The sequence below is a fragment of the Stomoxys calcitrans genome, chromosome 2, assembly GCF_963082655.1.
Source record: "Stomoxys calcitrans chromosome 2, idStoCalc2.1, whole genome shotgun sequence".
Taxonomy (NCBI): Eukaryota; Metazoa; Arthropoda; class Insecta; order Diptera; family Muscidae; genus Stomoxys; species Stomoxys calcitrans.
This window is the reverse complement of record NC_081553.1, coordinates 13,079,419-13,096,751: the sequence shown is the minus strand read 5'-3', so window position 1 is coordinate 13,096,751 and position 17,333 is coordinate 13,079,419. Positions and strand designations below refer to the sequence as shown.

Below are 17,333 nucleotides of genomic sequence, written 5' to 3'. Positions count from 1 at the left end.
ATGGCATTGTCCGACAACAAAGCAATTACCAGCTCCACAGGCGATGGTGGGATTCTGGTGGAGAAGCCATTGCGCGAAGTGAAAAATCACAACGAGTGCTCGGAAGAAAACGCATTACCCTCTAAGTTGGATGAGTGCAGTGCAGGACCAGGATGTCCGCGGTGCTCTAACAAAGGAGTGAGTTATTATTTGGCTGCAAAAAATTCACACAAGGCTAAGTAAGTTCATTGGCGGAGTGATGAATGTTGATAAAGTGATAATTTAGAGATAATGCAAAAAGGTGAAAGGACAAAATGTAGGCATCTAAAGTACATCACATAATGTAAAAGTATTACGAGGACGTTAAAATGTGTTGGTGAAGGGATTTGTCACATTTTTCAATTGACTTGGCCGAATTAGGGCAGGTCCACGTTTTGTTATCGTCGATTTGGTTTTGGTTTCCTTCGTTCCGCCGTATTTTAAGCACTGAGCCGCTGTGATTGGTGTTTCTATTTTGAGGGAGCAAATAACGCAGCACAACCCGTTATAAGATTTTTGAAAGTTTATGCTAAGTTTTCATTCAAAGTAGCCGACAATGTGTTTATTAAATATGACTGGCGTTTTTACTGTCCCATGCTAGAGTTCGCCGTTGCTTAAATAAAAAAACGAACAGGTCTCTCAGCACGTAGTATGTCTGCTTAGCTTACCCACTCTCCTATTTTTTCTTCTCCCCCCCTCCAGGTGTATTCGAGCATTCATTATCCTTTTGGCCACAGTCTGTGCTGCGTATGTCTGCATCTTGTCTTCGCGTCGCTATTTTTACACTTGGGTACAAACCGTTATCGAACGTACCGATGTACACGTTTCGGAAATACCCTTTCCGGCCGTTACCATTTGTCCTGTGAAAGGACTTAATCTGTTACGCCTGGAACAGGAGGCAACATCGTTTCTTAAACTGTCAACGCCACAACAAAGAACGGACAAGGATTTACAAGGACTACACATGTTGCTGAATACTCTGAACGAGCTGATGTGGCCCGATATGGAGCAGGACATGGAAACGATGAAAATGGCAACAACAACACCTTATCAAATGTCCAATAAAAGTTTAAATGTTGAACAATTTTTGAATGACTTGGCCTCTGGCACGAAAACACAAGAAATGCAAGATAAAGTGGATATTTTAAATATGCTCACGGATTTGAATCGATTCCTGTACTTCTTATCCTTTGAGTGTGAGGACATATTTGTTGAGTGTACCTGGAAGAGGGCAAAGATTTCATGTTGTAGCGTGTTTCGCAAATTGCACACATACAGGGGATTGTGTTATTCCTTTAATTCAATACTGGTGGAGGTGAGCATGAGGTCACAATGAAAAGAAAAAGAACATTTATAAACAAATTTTAAGTAAATTTTATAGAATCCCATTTCCACTTGGCCTTGGGTGGTATCCGAATCAGGACTACAGACGGGCTTAAGAGTCATTATTAAACGTGGCTCCTTTGGCCAATATTATGAAAGAGTGGCGGTAAGTAAAATTCCTAACATTCCTAAATAATATTCTACTCATTCATTTAACATAAAAACAAACAAAAAACAAATTTCAGGCTATGGTTCATGACCCCAAAGAGATTGGCTCCTCCGATGTTAATTACATGGACAGTGAACGCATTATTATTACTGTGAATCCCTTACGTTTTACCGCTGATTATGACATTCATTCTGTGAAGCCTGAACTGAGGCATTGTTATTTTACGGTGAATTTCATAGAAATTATGCAAGCAAATGAATGGTCCGAAGTTTTGTAATTTCTTTCTTTTGTATTTAGAGTGAACAGAAAAACTTGGGCAAAAGTCGCAACAATTGTCTCAGAAACTGTCGCATGGGATTTATTGAGAGGCATTGCAACTGCACCTATTTCTTCCCTGTAGCTACCAAAAATGCAACCATAGAAACTGCGGTACTGCCCATTTGCAAAGGTTCCAATCTGAGATGTCTTTATAAATATAGAGGTAAGATATATTTAAATGTCTCCTACAAATTTTAATGGATTGTCGGGTTTTCCCCTGTGATATGAAATGTTGAACATTGAGTGTTTTAGAACTCTGTGCCGAGTTTGGTCCAGATCGGACAACATTTCAATATAGCTGCCATGGGTTCATAAATAATTTTCATCGGATTTTTGATGAAATGTGGTTAATATATACATCCGAGCAGCACAGCTAGGACTTCATGCCTTGTCAATTATTAATAAACCTTACTTCCGTCTGTCTTCTATCCATTTGTCTGTCTGTCCACTTTTATTTGTGTTGAAAGTACATGTCGAATATTTAATCGGACTAATTTGTGCAATTTGGCACAAGTAACTTTCTCGGCCGGAGGGCATGCTATATTCGCCTGTGGCGCTGAACACCTGGGTTCGAATCCTGGCGAGAACACCCGAATAAAAAATTTCAGCGGTGGTAACTCCCTCCTAATGCCGGCAGCATTTAAGAGTCACTATGCCATGTAAAAACTTATGCCCAAAGCGCCATTTCGCACAGTGACATGGGGAAAAATTAATGGAAATATGCCTGCCATTTGTGAACGGCTAAAGATATCTTCACAAAATTTTATATGGTTACTAGATGTACCCGGGCCTCTTTGCCACTTACTAAGCACTTGGACCCAATCCTGTTGGTGTTTTTGGGGGTGGGGGACTCTCCAAACACTTAGTGTGACATTTTTATGTCAATTTCATGCTCTACTCTTAAACACCTTTCATTTGATACCCATATTGTCCCAATCGAAAAATATGTCCGTTCGGGTGGGTTTTGGGATGGGGCATCTCCCCATCTTATTTGACCCCAAAATTTTCTACCAATTTCGTGTTTTTGGGGTACCATAAGGTAGCATACTTAATTTCGCTTAAATCGGTGCAACCATCTCCGTGATCTGGCGTTTTTGAAAATGAGGGTAAGGGGGAGGGAGGGTCCGCCCCCCTTCGGATATCAACAAATGGAGTAGCCTGTTTTCAGCGGGGGCTCAAACTCTACCATCTGTGATGATTTCGTGAAAATCGGTTCAGCCGTTTGTGAGCCTATGCCGTACAGATAGACAAAGCTAAACAATTTCCTTTTTATACCCTACACCACCACTGTGGTACAGGGTCTTAAAACGTTGGGCATTTGTTTGCAACGCTAAGAATGAGAAGAGCGAGACCCATTGATAAGTATACCGATCGACTTGGAATCTCTTCCTGATTCGTTTTAGCTATATCCGTCTGTATGTCCATGTATTCTTGTGATCAAGGTAGAGGTCGCATTTATTGTCCGATTGTCATGAAATTTTGCACATGTCACTTATTTGGCCCAAGGATGATCGCTATTGATTTGAAATCGGGTCAGATTTAGATATAGCTCCCATATATATCTTTCATCCGATATGACGTACGGTGTTTTCTTTGACGTCTTCATATGTGTGCAAAATTTCGTCAAAATCAGTTTAGATTTACATATAGCTCCCATATATATCTCTCATCCGATATGGCCTTTTGATGCTGTAAAAGCCACAATTTTGGTCCGAAATTTAGCACAAGGTATTTTATTTGACGTCTAAATTTTTTTCAAAATCGGATCAGATTTGGATATAGATCCCATATATATCTTTCATCCCATATGGCTTTTTTAAAGCTGTAGGTGCCTTTTTTTTTGGTTCAGATTAAGGTGCAGCTCCCTTATATATGGACTTTTAAGTGTGCGTGTGCAAAATTTCATAAAATTCGCTTTAGATTTAGATCCAAGATATATCTTTCATCCGATATAGAGTTTTAGAGCTGTAGAAGCCTCATTTTTTGGTTCGATCTTTACCAAATTTAGCATGAGCTCTTCCTCTTGCTTCTTTGTTTCTTTGACGTCTTCATATGTGAGCAAAATTTCGTCAAAATCGGATTTTAGATATAGCTCCCATATATATTTTTCATCCGATATGGAGTCTTAGGGCTGTAGCAGCCACAATTTTGATTCCATTTTTACATAAGATATTTTATTTCACGTCCCAATACGTTCTCAAATTTCGTATAGATATAGCTCCCTTATATAAATTTTCGATCCGATATGGTCTTTTAAGACAGTAAAGCCACAATTTTGATCAGATCTCTACAATATTGGTTGCGAAATCTTCTATTTGACGCTCCAGTATGTGTGCAAGATTTCATCAAAATCGGCACTGATTTAGATATTTTTTATCCGATATGGTCTTTTAATACAGTAAAGCCACAATTTTGATCACATTTCGACAACATTGGGTGCGAGATCTTCTATTTGACTTTCCAGTATGTGTGCAAGATTTCATCAAAATCGGCACTGATTTAGATATTGCTCTCACATATATTTTTTATCCGATATGGTCTTTTAAGGGTGCAATACACAATTTTTGTCCTATCGTCAAAAAATCATACAAAGTAATATTCGATATTTCAATAGGTATGCAAAATTATTTCCTGACTTGCCTAAAAAGAGATACCGCTCACAGAACTCGACAATTGCGATCCATGGTGGAGGGTATATAAGATTCGGCCCGGCCGAACTAAGCACGGTCTTAATTGTTTTACTTTATTCTTTGCAGATATCATATTATCAACGGGTAACATAATTCCAGAAACTCCCTCGGACTATGGTGAACCCAGATCATTCGATTGTAAATGCTATCCCAATTGCAACTATATACAATATAGGACCACTGTCAATACAGATCATATGAGCAGATCGTCACAGGGTACAGATTACATAGACCTTCAAGTTCAATATCAGCATGACACATTGTTCTCTTATCGTTCAACTCTTTGTTTTACACTTTTGGATTTAATCGGTATGGATTTGGAAGTAGAACTGCCAACCTTTCCCATAACAAATGTTATGTTTGTGGTTTTATTTGCTTTTCAGTATCATATGGTGGCATAGCCGGTTTATTTTTGGGTCTCTCCCTAGTGGGTATCATTGAAGTGTTGCACGATTTTATCGTTAGTTGGAAATTACGAGTCCAGACAAAGGCTGCAGCGTCCAACAATAAAGAAAAAATGAATGCCACAAAAGACAATTAAGTGAAGAGATTAAGGACAAAGGTGTTGTCCAGACGTGCTCTTTTGAAATTCAATCTACCTGTTTTTACAATCGTAAATGGAAAATTACTGAATGATAAAACGAACACACACAAATAATATCGAAGGAAGAATCAGATTTATTTCAATTAGCATTAAGCATTTAAAGAATAAAACAAAGAAATAAATCTCTTTTTTCAAAAAACTGAAAAGAAGAACAAATAATTAAGGGTTGTTTTAATGAACTGCCCAAGGAACTGGTAATTTTTCACAAAGAGCGATAGGCTGCCTTGTCAAGTGAGTATATATAGTCCCCTCCAAGGCATGCTGCAAATTAGTTGTTATTGATCTGTAAGCAAAGAAACACCAACATGAAAGTATTCATCGCCATTTGCCTATTGTTTGTGGTGGTAGGTGTTTAATTTGAAATTTTACAGAAAATTTTACATATTTTTTTTATTTATATTATTTTATTCTCAGCATTCCTATGCCTATGTGGTTAAAAGCCGAGATAATCTCCTACAGTTCCGCAATGAATGTGTGGCCGAGCTACAGGTCCCCGAAAATCTAGTTGAGCACTACAAAAAATGGGAATACCCCAATGATTCTGTGACTCAATGCTATTTGAAATGTGTCTTCAATAAATTTGGCTTGTTCGATACTACCACAGGTTTCAATGTAGAAGATATTCATCAACAGTTGGCAGGAGTCCATGGGGAGGCGGAACACGACGATGCTCTTCATGCCAAGATAGAGTCCTGCATTGATAAGAACGAACAGGGAAGCAATGCCTGTGAATGGGCCTATCGTGGAGCCATCTGTTTCTTCAAGAACAATTTGCAGCTTGTGCAACAAAGTGTTACACCACAGGCATAGTGATATAGTAAGATTAGTAATTAAAACAGAATAGTATATAAGATTTTAAAATCATTTCAAATAAATTTTTATAAAAAAATTTGGTTATTTTCTTATAAATGGTTACCTAAATTCGCCAATGATATTAAGAGTTGCATAGAAAATAATTTAATTCTACTTCTAGAATCCTCAAATAATCAATTGTTGAATATGATGTATCTGAGCACGTATTATGATGATGTTTTTTTTTTAATATTTAGTTAATTTCTGAAACCAGTGTTGCTTGGGCGCGTTTTTTTTTGTCTTAAAATTTTCTTTGTAAAAAAAATTAATCAAAGAATCTGTATAAAATGTTGTGTGAAATAAGAAAATTTTGTGAGCGAAGGCATTCTGAATGTTCGTTGTGGCATGAGCTGAAGTCCAGGGAGTCATGTAAACTCATGTAAACTTCGCACATATCAATTAGTGCTGTCCGATTCAAGTTTAAGCTCAATGATAAGGGACCACCTTATATAGCCGGACCATAGCCGATTCCGAAGGCGAAACGCAGTGCGACTACACTTTGGGAAGAAGTTTTTATATGACACTAGCTGGACAGGGCCCGCTCCGCTGCGGCTTCTTTAACTCTCCAATATCTATTTAGGGTGGGGACACTTAGCCCCGGATGTGGATATCGTGCTACTATTGCCTTTGTCCGCCTATGACGCTGAACGCCTGCGTTCGAATCCTGGCGGAACTTCGTATACAATTTAAAACGGTGGTTATCCCCTCTTAATGCTGGCGACATTTGCGAGATACCATACCATGCATGATTATGTAAAAATTTCTCCCCAAAGAAGTATCGCACTGAGGCATACCGTACGCACTCAGCTATAAAAAAAAGGCCCCTTATGGTTGATAAACTCAACTTGAATCGGAAAGCACTCATTCATGTATGAAAAGTTTGCCCCTGCTTGGTTCCTGAGCGAATTTTTACTCTACTCCCAAATGCCTTTCTTTTAAGCCCTATATTACTGTATTGGTAAATATTTCGGGTTTTCGACATTTCGATTCAAATATGGACATCAAGTTCATGTCCACTCCTAAATTCCATTACTTTTAAGCTCCATATTACTGTATTGGTAAATATTTCGAGTTTTCGACATTTCGACTCAAATATCGACATCAAATTCATGTCCACTCACAAATTCCATTACTTACCGACCCTTTTTGCCATGGTCGGTAAGTATGAACCGTTTGAAGGGTGTTTTGGGGCTGGAGAGGTCACCGGCTCCAGAAAATAGATATCAAATTTGTTCTTTATTCCCAAATACCGTTGGTTCCATATCGCTATAGTCGGAAATGAAGTTCAGTTTAAGGGGTGATTTAGAGCGTACCCCCAAAATTGGATATCAAATTCGTTTTCTACTCTCAAATACCCTTCATTTGACTCCCAATTAATCTATTCGACGTATTTTTAGGAGGAAAAGAGCCAGCTGGGGCGGTCCGCTGGGTACTTGTAACTAAAATTTAATATGATGTTAATTTTCTAGTCTCCAATACCTTTCCTTTGATACCCAAATTGTGCCCATCAGTCCTCTTTTGGTTTTGGGTGGCATTTTTGGTGTAAGGGGAAGGGTCAGCCACCATCCGATATCTAAAAATTATATAACCTATGTTTCCTTTTTTTTTGATTCTACGGAACAAACAAACAAACCGAGTCTCATAAAATCATGGTGCCCATTTGGGGAGTTTTTAGGGGGTGGGGTGACCCCCTACACTTCGATTTGATTTTGTATGCCAGATTCGTAATCTACTCCCGAATACCTTTCACTAAGCCCCATATTGATATGGACGACCAATTCAATTTCTGTTTCAGACATTTTGGTGTTAGGGCAACTTCCTGAGTACTTGGATCAAATTTTTAATACCATATTCGTATTCTACTCTTCAATACCATTCATTCGATATCCATATGGTCTTTATCGATAGACTTGTGATTTTGGGTGGTATTTTTTGGGTAATAGGCAGGGTCCGCCTACTTCCAAAATCAACAAATTATAAAGCATATTTCTTCTTCCTGCCCATATTCGTAATCTACTCCCGAATACCTTTCATTTGAGTACCATATTGTCATGATCGTCAAATAAACCAATTTTAAGGGGTTTTTGGGGCTGGGGCGGCCCCCCTGGTACTTGGACCCAACTTTTATTATGAAATTCGTACTTTACTCTATACCTTTCATTTGAATCCCATATTGTCCTGATCATTCCACTTTTATTTTTGGGTAGTACTTTTGGGGTAAGTGGAAGGGTCCGCCCCCCTCCCGATAACAAAAAATTATATAGCCTATGTTTCCTTCCAGGCCAACCAACACAATCTGTGAAAATTTCAAGGTTATCGGTTCAGCCGTTTTTGAGTCTATACGGAACAAATAAACAAACACAAATTGAATTTTATATATAAGAATAGTTCCTCTCAAATGTCGCCTGCTTTAGAAGGGGAATCACAGCTAAACATGTTGTATGATGTTCCTGTCAGAATTCGAACCCAACTTTTATGGGCCTTTTAAGTTAAACCGTAATTTCGATAGAAATAGTAATTTTTTACAAGTATCGAACTTGTAGTCTATACTCGGTGCGAAAATATAGAGGCCAAACAAAACTCACTGTGCTAAATTTCATGGAAATCGCTATTTAAGGTCTTTCCTAAATCGGGAGATCGGTATATATGACGCTTCTACCAAATATAGACCGATCTGAACCATATTCGGCACAGATTAGCTGCCTAACACAATTCAATGTGTTAAATTTTAGCACAATCCGGCTACGGCTGTGTCATAAGACCTTTTAAAAGGAGATCAGTCTATATGATCAGTCATCGCATCTGATCAGTTTCTAATGATCCTCACTCTAGTGGACTCTAGAAGCAAAAATAGACACTATAACTCAATCACAGACTAAACTAAATATAAAAAATATATTTGCACCCATTTACCGGGGGAAATTCCACTGCGACCGAAAGCTGATGTAAGCAATAATTCACCGACGTTTTAACTAACGCAACTACGATAACTTCTACAAAAGCCCTGTTACAACAGAGCTTCTCAACAATGGAATCGCCTAGTGTAGTCACCCTTGTTAGAGAGAAAAGGAATCTCAGAAAAGAATGGCAAAGACAACGATCTTCTATCTTGAAAAGTCCCCGAAGAAGTCAGATGAAACTAAACGCCGCATTAGAAGAAGCTGAAGAGCTCGTCCTCAATAACTACTTACGTAGCTTGTAGCCAATCAGAAGCAAATGACTTCTATCTATGGAAAGCCACAAAACGCATTTGTAGACCTATTACTCACCAATCTCCAGTTCGCTTGGAATCTGGCTCCCGAGATTGCAGAAGTTATATTGAAACAGTTTTCACACCTAATGACACTCCGATAAGTTTGGTTCATCCAAACCTTCAAACTATTGAACAACTGTAGCAAATACAGTACACAATTCATTGCGTTTGACGCTTAATGAAATTGAATTATCTGTAAAAGAAATCACCAGGTGGTGACAGTATAAACGCAAAAATGGTAATATTGGGTTGCTGATAACTGACAGAAGAAAGAATGCAATTACAGAGTCACAAGCTGTGAAAAAATTTGTCAACGCCGACTATATGAAAAATCCGCAATTACTTTTTGGGCAACCCAATAGAACTCCCGCTATCAGCTGTCAGTGGTTGTTGACATTTGTCTTAAATCTTTGGACGTCAAAGTCAAAGTGGGCGCTGGCCAAGACGAATATCAGACGAACATGTATTTTCATGCCCAGAACATCAAGAGCTTCTGATTGCTCAACATCAAAGGTGATCGTAATGATCGAATCGAAGACTCTGCCTATGGTCGAATGAGTACGAGTGACAGAGATTACTGTCATCCGCAAATGAGTAGATCGGATTCGATGTCTAACCCAACAGATCGTTGATGAAAATAAGAAAAGAGAAGATGAAAGAACAGAGCCTGGGGTACACCTGCGGTCAATTTATGCTCATTGGAGGAGAACCCATCTATAATGACTCGAATAGTGCGATCTCTGAGAAAGCTCGAAATAAATCGAACGAAGCCATTACCGACTTGGGTAGGCTTTTGGTATTCAAGTACGGATTTCGCGGCATTTTCAATAGAATTATTTTTCTTGAAGTTATTGGGCCAGTCAAGTGGAGTATGACCTTACCATCTTTAATGTTTGCAGAATTCGACGTCCAGCTTCCGTGCAGTGTTGTATCGCACCTTCGATATTCACATCTTGGATCGATTGACGTCTAAGACTCCATTTATCACAACCTGATCAATATGGTTTCTCGTTGTTTGAACAAGGTAAAACCATGTGGCTTTGTATAAACCTTTTTTGGTGGAAATGTCTCTGATTCCAAAGAAAAGCCTGACTATGGGATTCCTTTAATTGTAATGGGTCCCCAACTTCTATTTAGGATGTCTAGCCCATAAACATTGTTTAATAGTAAAATTTTAAATGAAGTCTTTTATCAATAACTGGGACATTTTCTCCCGATACTTTGGTTCACAGTCATTTCAATTTGCTTTAGACGTTTAAACAATCCCATTTGGGGATTTTCCACTGCACGCTGTGCGCAGTTCAGGTAACAAACAGTGGAAATTTTTCTAGACGTAAAAGAAAACCTCCTCTTATCATAAACCTGCCAACACATACACATGCAAGACAATTTCCCAAAAAGGTTTTATTAGTTTTTTTCAAACAAGACTGGCTACTAATAAAAAGATTTTATTTCAGGTACCTGTATATTCCTGAATATTTTATCATCAAAAATACATTATACACATTGTTTTAAACCTTTTAAATCTCAGAACAATAGAACTGGTTTCATGGTGGCGGTTGTATATCAACCATGTTTTCAAGAGTTGGGGAAGCGCAATACTCACAGGTCAAATGCAATCAGGAGTATAAATACCACTCATGTCATCGAGAAAAGCACAGTTCGTACCGATCACTCTACGAAGTAACAATACATCATGAAAGTATTCATTCCAATTTGTTTGCTATTCGCTTTGGTAAGCATTCCCATATAAACCTCTTGAAGAATTTTAAATAACCCTTTATCGCTATTTCCAGGCTTCTGCTGAATATGTTGTAAAGACTCGTGAAAATCTCTTACAATTCCGCAATGAATGTGTAGCCGAACTTAAGGTCTCCGACGAGCTTGTTGAGCAATACAAAAAATGGCAATACCCCAACGATGATGTCACCAAGTGCTACTTGAAATGTGTTTTCGGTAAATTTGAACTCTTCGATGCAGAGAATGGCTTCAATGTTGAGAACATTCATCACCAATTGGTGGGTGACAACGCCAAGGCCGATCACAATGACGAAATCCATGCCAAAATTGTGTCCTGCGTCGATAAAAACGAACAAGGTAGCGATTCATGCGAATGGGCTTATCGCGGTGCCACCTGTTTCTTCAAGAACAATTTGCAGTTGGTGCAAACCAGCGTCACCCCTCAAGCCTAGTGATATTTTTGTGGAGGATTTTTTTTTAAATATCTTCTTAATTGAAACTGACATTCTTATGAGACTTATAAAATGTAGAATAAAATTATTTTTAAAATTAAAATTTTATTGTTTTTTTCCCTATTACTCGAAAGGAGTTCTATAAAAGAAAACCTAAAAACTTCTATAGGAAAGTCGGCAGGCTACATAAAATTTAACAACTCAGGCAAAATTGCAAATGATCATTCCACTAAGGAACAGGGGCAAACTTCTCACATATCAATGAGTGCAGTCCGATTCAAGTTTAAGCTCAATGATAAGGGGCCTCCTTTTTATAGCCGAGTCCGAACGGAACGGAGAAGTTTTACATGGCATAGTACTTTACAAATGTTGCCAGCATTAGGAGGGGAAAACCACCGCTGATGGTTTCGATGGTCTCGCCAGGATTCAAACCCAGGCGTTCAGCGTCTTAGGCGGACATGCTAACCTCTGCGTTACGGTGGCATCCGGCAACTCAGGTTCTAATGATAATATTTAGTTCTGTGTCCAATCCAATTGTGGACAAGACTTACCTCCATTTTGGACAAAAAGTCCTAGGAATGGAGACAGTGGAACATTATTGACAATAACACAATGTTTACCTATAATCAAATTATCGTAGTAGAAAAATTTAGTTTTGCTAGTATTTATGTTATCCTTTTACCGTCAATGCTGACCTTGAACATTGCTTGAGGAACAGTGCCAAATATCTTACATCAAAATATGCTGTCCGACTCAAGTTTAAGTTTAATGACAAAGGATCTCCTTTTTATAGCCAAGCCCGAAAAGCGTACCGTAGTGCAATACCTTTTTAGGGAGAAGTTTTAACATGAAATAGTACCCCAAAAATGTCGCCAGTATTAGGAGGAAATAACCACCCCGAAAAACAATTCCTGGTGTTCTCTCCAGTATTAGAACGCAGTCATTCAGCTTCGACTGATGACATCCCAACTTCTGCGCTACGGTCGCATCCACTGCCATCCCACTGTTTTCGTTATGTTTGTCTCCAAAGGGAGAAAACGAATTATTTCGAAAGGGCAGGGTCCATGTGCTTTGGCAAAGCGGCCATGGAGACTAACTTCATCGTTTACCTAGAGGTCAGTATCTCAAATAAACTTCCTCAAATCTTTCATTGACGACACTTTCCTCCTCAATTCACATCTTGTTAGGGCAAAATTCTTGACTAAGTAGAGTTTATAGGAAACTAGCAGAACCGGAACCGCTCCGCTGCGCCTTCTTAAAAATTTAAACGAAAAATTTGGAGGGTGTTTTGGGACTGGGGCTTCCACCGGCACTTTGCCCTGCAAATAGATATCCAATTCTTTCTTTACTCCCAAATACCGTTGATTTGAGCTGCATATTGACATAATCGAAAATAAAGTTCAGTTTTGGGGGTGCTTTAGGGCGTCCCCCCAAACACTTGGCTTCAAAATGGGATATCAAATTCATTTTCTTCTCTCAAATACCTTTAATTTGAGTCCCATATTGTCATAATGGGTCAATCAACCTATTTGACTTATTTTTGGAAGGAAAAGCGTCACCTAGACTTGAATCCAAATTTTAATGTCATATTCGTTATCTACTCCAAAATACCTTTCATTCGAGTTCCATATAGAAATGGTTGTCTAATATGCCCATTTGGGGGTACTTTGGGATGGGACGACCTCCAATTACTTGGACCTAATTTTGTATGCCATATTTGTAATCTACTGTCGAATACTTTTCATTTGAGGCCCATATTGACATGAACGTCGAATCTCTTTAGAGGAGTTTTTGGGTTGGGAGGCTGGGTACTTGAACCCAAATTTTAATACGATATTTGTTTTCTAGTTTCCAATACTCATACCCATATCCGTCCACTTTTGGGTTTGGATGGCGTTTTTAGGGTAAGGGGGAAGGTCAGCCAGCATCAGATATCTAAAAATTATATAACCTTTGTTTCATTCCACAAAAACCTACACAATCTGTGAAAATTTTAAGAAAATCGGTTCAGCCGGTTTTTGATTCTACGGAACAAACAAACAATCCGATTCATGGTGGGTCATATGCCCATTTGGAGCGTTTTTGGAGGGTGGGGAGACCCCCAACTCTTCGATCTGATTTTGCATGCCAGATTCGAATTTGATATCCAATTTTGAAGCCAAATGTTTTGGGGGTACGCCCTTAATCACCCCCTAGACTGAACTTTATTTCCGATTGTTGCAATATAGAGGTCAAGTCAATGTTATTTGGGAGCAAAGAACGAATTTGATATCTATTTTAAGGGCAAAGTACCGATGGCCGCCCCAGCCACAAAACACCCTGCACCCTCCGACCATGGCAACATGGGGCTCAAATTAAAGGAATTTAGGAGTGGAGCAAGAATGTGATATCCATATTTGAGTCAAAATGTCTCCTCTAAAAAGCACTTCTCATTACCCTAATAATTTAAAAGTACCAGATCTAGGAGTTTGACAATTTGTTCGAAATTTTTTGCACTCCCACAGCCACCAAAAACAAAAAATGGTTTCTATTTTTGGCGTCGGGTGTCACGGGGGCCGCCCAAAATCCGTCAAATGGATATAGAGACCAATCATGACAATATAGAGCCATGTGTTTGGGAAGCCGCCCCACTCCAAAATACCTCCCTGTTATCCAAAAGCTATTTGGGTGGAAATTAATTGATTTTAGAGAAATCGATAATCATTTTCAGGGCAAAGACCCTGGGGTCCACCCCTCTTTGGGGAGAATTTTTATAAAAATATATTAACAATGCCACATGGCTGTCACCCGATCAAAACACGAGGAACCAAATTGATCACGTTGTGATAGATGGAAGCCATTCATCCATAAGATGTACGATCGATCCGTGGAGCGAATATGTTTTCGGATCATTACCTTGTTGCAGCAAAGGTTCGCACCCGATTGAACATGGCGACGAAAGTACAATCTGACACTGCACGGAAGCTGGACCTTGAAAAACTGCAAACACAACAAATGGCAGAGGCATACTCCACTCGACTGACCCAACTGCTTGATGAAAGCAATCCTTGTTCCGATGATATAATGGCGCAGTGGCAAACTATTGCCCACTCCTTGGAAAATGCCGCGAAAACCGTTCTTGGGTACCGGAAGCCTTCTCCAAGAAACCCTTGGTACGACCAAGAGTGTCGAGATGCTACTGAAGCATGTAGAGCAACCTTGCAATCAATAGCAATGAAGGAGATGTATCGGGAGAAAAGGAGAGAAGAGAAACGTCTATTCCGCAGAAAAGAAAGGAAATGGAAAGACGTGAGTCTTTCTTGAAGTCCAGGCACATCCTCCTGCGGAGACAAAGAAGGAAATCTGGTAACTGACACAGATAACATGCTGAGGATATAGAAAGAAAATTTTACCCAACTGCTAGTGTCCGTCGTTGGCGGCGAAGAGTATACCGCAGAATCAATGCCTGATGATGGTATAGAATGTTTACCTCCTAGTCAGAATGAGGTCCAAGTAGCTGTGACCCGACTAAAGAACAACAAGGCAGCAGGAGCCGACGGGTTACCCGCTGAACTATTTAAGACCGGAGGCCACACGCTGATAAGGCGTATGCATCAGCTTATCCGCGCAATGTGGCTAGAAGAACCCATACCCGATGATTGGAACTTCAGCATACCATGTCCCGTACACAAGAAAGGAGACAAGACGGAATGTGCCAACTACAGAGGAATAAGTCTCCTCCACATCGCATACAAGATACTCTCGAGCGTATTGTGTGAAAGATTAAAACCTAAAGTCAATGAGATAATAGGGGCCCTATCAATGCGGCTTTAGACCTGGTAAATCCACCCTTGACCGGATATTTACACTGTTCCAAATCCTAGAAAAGACTCGAGAAGGACAAATCAACACCTATCATCTCTTTGTTGACTACAAAGCCGCCTTCGATACTCCTTTACGTTCAAAGGTATTTCAAGCCATGTCTGAGTTTGGTACTCCTGCAAAATTAATAAGACCCTGCAGGATGACACTTGCTGATATGCGTTCCTCAGTAAGAATAGAAAAGAATCTCTCCGAACCATTTAATACCAAACGAGGTTTCAGACAAGGAGACAGACTATCGTGTGATCTCTTTAATATCCTGTTGGAGAAGATTATACGAGATGCAGATGTGAATAGATATGGCACACTAATCACAAGAGAACACATGCTACTCGCCTATGCCGACGACATCGATATCATAGGTTGGTCACCGGAAGTAGTAACTGCAGCCTTTGAAAGAATCGAAAGAGAGTCAGTGAAAATGGGTCTGGCAGTAATGGATGGTTTCAACTCCCAAAAGCCTTACACAACCAAACAGATAACGAAAATTGAGAAAGTTAATAGCCACAACATTGAGACAGTCAGTAACTTTATCTATCTCGGCACCGCCGTAACCGAAACGAATGACACCAGTTTTGAGATTAAGCGAAGAATAATACTGGAAAACAGATGCTACTTTGGACTAAGTAAACAGTTGAGAAACAAAGCCACCTCTCGACAGACGAAGATTGTCAGAATGGTTGAAGAAGCTCCAGCAAAGAAGTCTTTTGAAGGCAAACACGGTGATACACGCAAACCGGGAAGACCAAAAGCTTGACGGAATGATCAAGTGGTGGGAGAAACCTCGAAACTTGGTTCAGAGATTTTAGAATGGGCTCACAAGATCGAGGAGCTTGGAACGCTATTCTACGTTCGGCTAGTAAACCAATATTCTGTCGCAGCCAATTAAAGTAAAAGTAAAAGTAAAGTAAACCTTAACGCATTCGACCGCTATAGTGATTTCGAAAGACGGACAGACGGACATGGGTAAATTTACGCAGAATGTCGAGACGATGAAGAATCCATATACCTACTGTGGTCCTGGACCAATATTTCAAGTTGTTCGTTCATTTTGTAATGACTAGATTACGAGTAGTATACCCTCATTCTATGGTGGTGGGTATAAAAAAACACCCCCTTACTGTATTCACGAACTCACTAGACTTATATACATTAGGGTAAGTCCATTTTGGCGGTTGTATCAATCGTCATTTACGACAAATTCTTTAAAGTTTTGCCCAAGATACCATGGATTTAAAATCAAAATCGAGATTCCGGATTTAACGAAAAAAGTCGAAGAAAAGTGTGTTTAGTATTAATCCAAAAACAAAAGTTTGTCGGTTAAAATCGGAAAGACTGTTTTGGTTTTAGACCCATGGTTTCTTGGTCCAAAACTTTGGAATTTGTCTTAGATGACGATTTTTAAAACCGTTTATTGAGTATATTTTACCCGCATATTGGCACTCTAATATCAATACTAGAATTAAAATATCCTTCTAAAACAAAGAAAAGTATTTTCATATTCTGTGATATTTATAAAATTGTAATGATTTTAAAATTTTCTTAACATTAGCGATTTAAATGGGAACGTTTTTTTTTTTCTTTATATGAGTCATTAAACTAACACTAGCATAAAAACATTTCAAACTGAAGGCGCAATACTTGCATATATGAAATTCTTGTATGTGTCTTTGTATCTTTGACGCATTAAGCACGTACAAATTTCTTTCATATGAAGGTTACATATAAGGTAAATTTTAAATTTGGAAATGTATAAATATGAATACAGAAAAACGTTCCTCTAATGTTTGGAAATTTTTCTTCACACCTTAATGGTTTTCAAATGTTGTTCAACTCCTCAAACATAGCCATCTTATCTGTTGGTTTTTGGGGAGTTTTTGTTTCATAATTGTATTTATTTTCGTTCTCCTTCAAACAAGGCTGCTAGAACTTAGAAATGGTCTAAAATTTGTTTAGTAAATCTGATAATCACCAACCACTACAGGTAAACAAAAACCCAAAACCAATTCTCTTGCCTTCCAATTGTATAATCGTATTGAAGAACAACGAAATG

General features: G+C 38.9%; 3 protein-coding genes across 3 annotated transcripts; all 3 read left to right on the top strand.

Annotated features, from left to right (window-relative positions):
• LOC106080567 (pickpocket protein 19) lies at window positions 1-5,059 on the top strand. The gene is made up of 7 exons (XM_013241985.2): window positions 1-218; window positions 721-1,333; window positions 1,400-1,507; window positions 1,587-1,736; window positions 1,808-1,991; window positions 4,585-4,827; window positions 4,902-5,059. Exons 1-7 carry the CDS (start codon window positions 1-3, stop codon window positions 5,057-5,059), a joined length of 1,674 nt encoding a protein of 557 aa, XP_013097439.1.
• Window positions 5,060-5,392: 333 nt separating this feature from the next.
• Window positions 5,393-6,014, top strand: LOC106080597 (general odorant-binding protein 99a-like). Its single transcript, NM_001311228.1, is given in 2 exon segments — window positions 5,393-5,466; window positions 5,537-6,014. Coding segments are annotated over 2 exon segments (435 nt in total). The 5' UTR covers window positions 5,393-5,427; the 3' UTR covers window positions 5,933-6,014.
• A 4,881-nt stretch (window positions 6,015-10,895) lies between these two features.
• Window positions 10,896-11,424, top strand: LOC106080595 (general odorant-binding protein 99a-like). The gene is made up of 2 exons (XM_013242013.2): window positions 10,896-10,962; window positions 11,024-11,424. The coding sequence occupies exons 1-2, from the start codon at window positions 10,924-10,926 to the stop codon at window positions 11,417-11,419; spliced, it is 435 nt and encodes a 144-aa protein (XP_013097467.2). The 5' UTR covers window positions 10,896-10,923; the 3' UTR covers window positions 11,420-11,424.
• The last annotated feature ends 5,909 nt before the right edge of the window (window positions 11,425-17,333 follow it).

Coding starts and splice junctions, on each gene's coding strand:
- LOC106080567 (XM_013241985.2), top strand. CDS start 1: ATGGCATTGTCCGACAACAAAGCAATTACCAGCTCCACAGGCGATGGT. Junction 1,992..4,584: donor ATGTCTTTATAAATATAGAG/GTAAGATATATT, acceptor TATTCTTTGCAG/ATATCATATTATCAACGGGT. Junction 4,828..4,901: donor TACACTTTTGGATTTAATCG/GTATGGATTTGG, acceptor TTTGCTTTTCAG/TATCATATGGTGGCATAGCC.
- LOC106080595 (XM_013242013.2), top strand. CDS start 10,924: ATGAAAGTATTCATTCCAATTTGTTTGCTATTCGCTTTG. Junction 10,963..11,023: donor TTTGTTTGCTATTCGCTTTG/GTAAGCATTCCC, acceptor CGCTATTTCCAG/GCTTCTGCTGAATATGTTGT.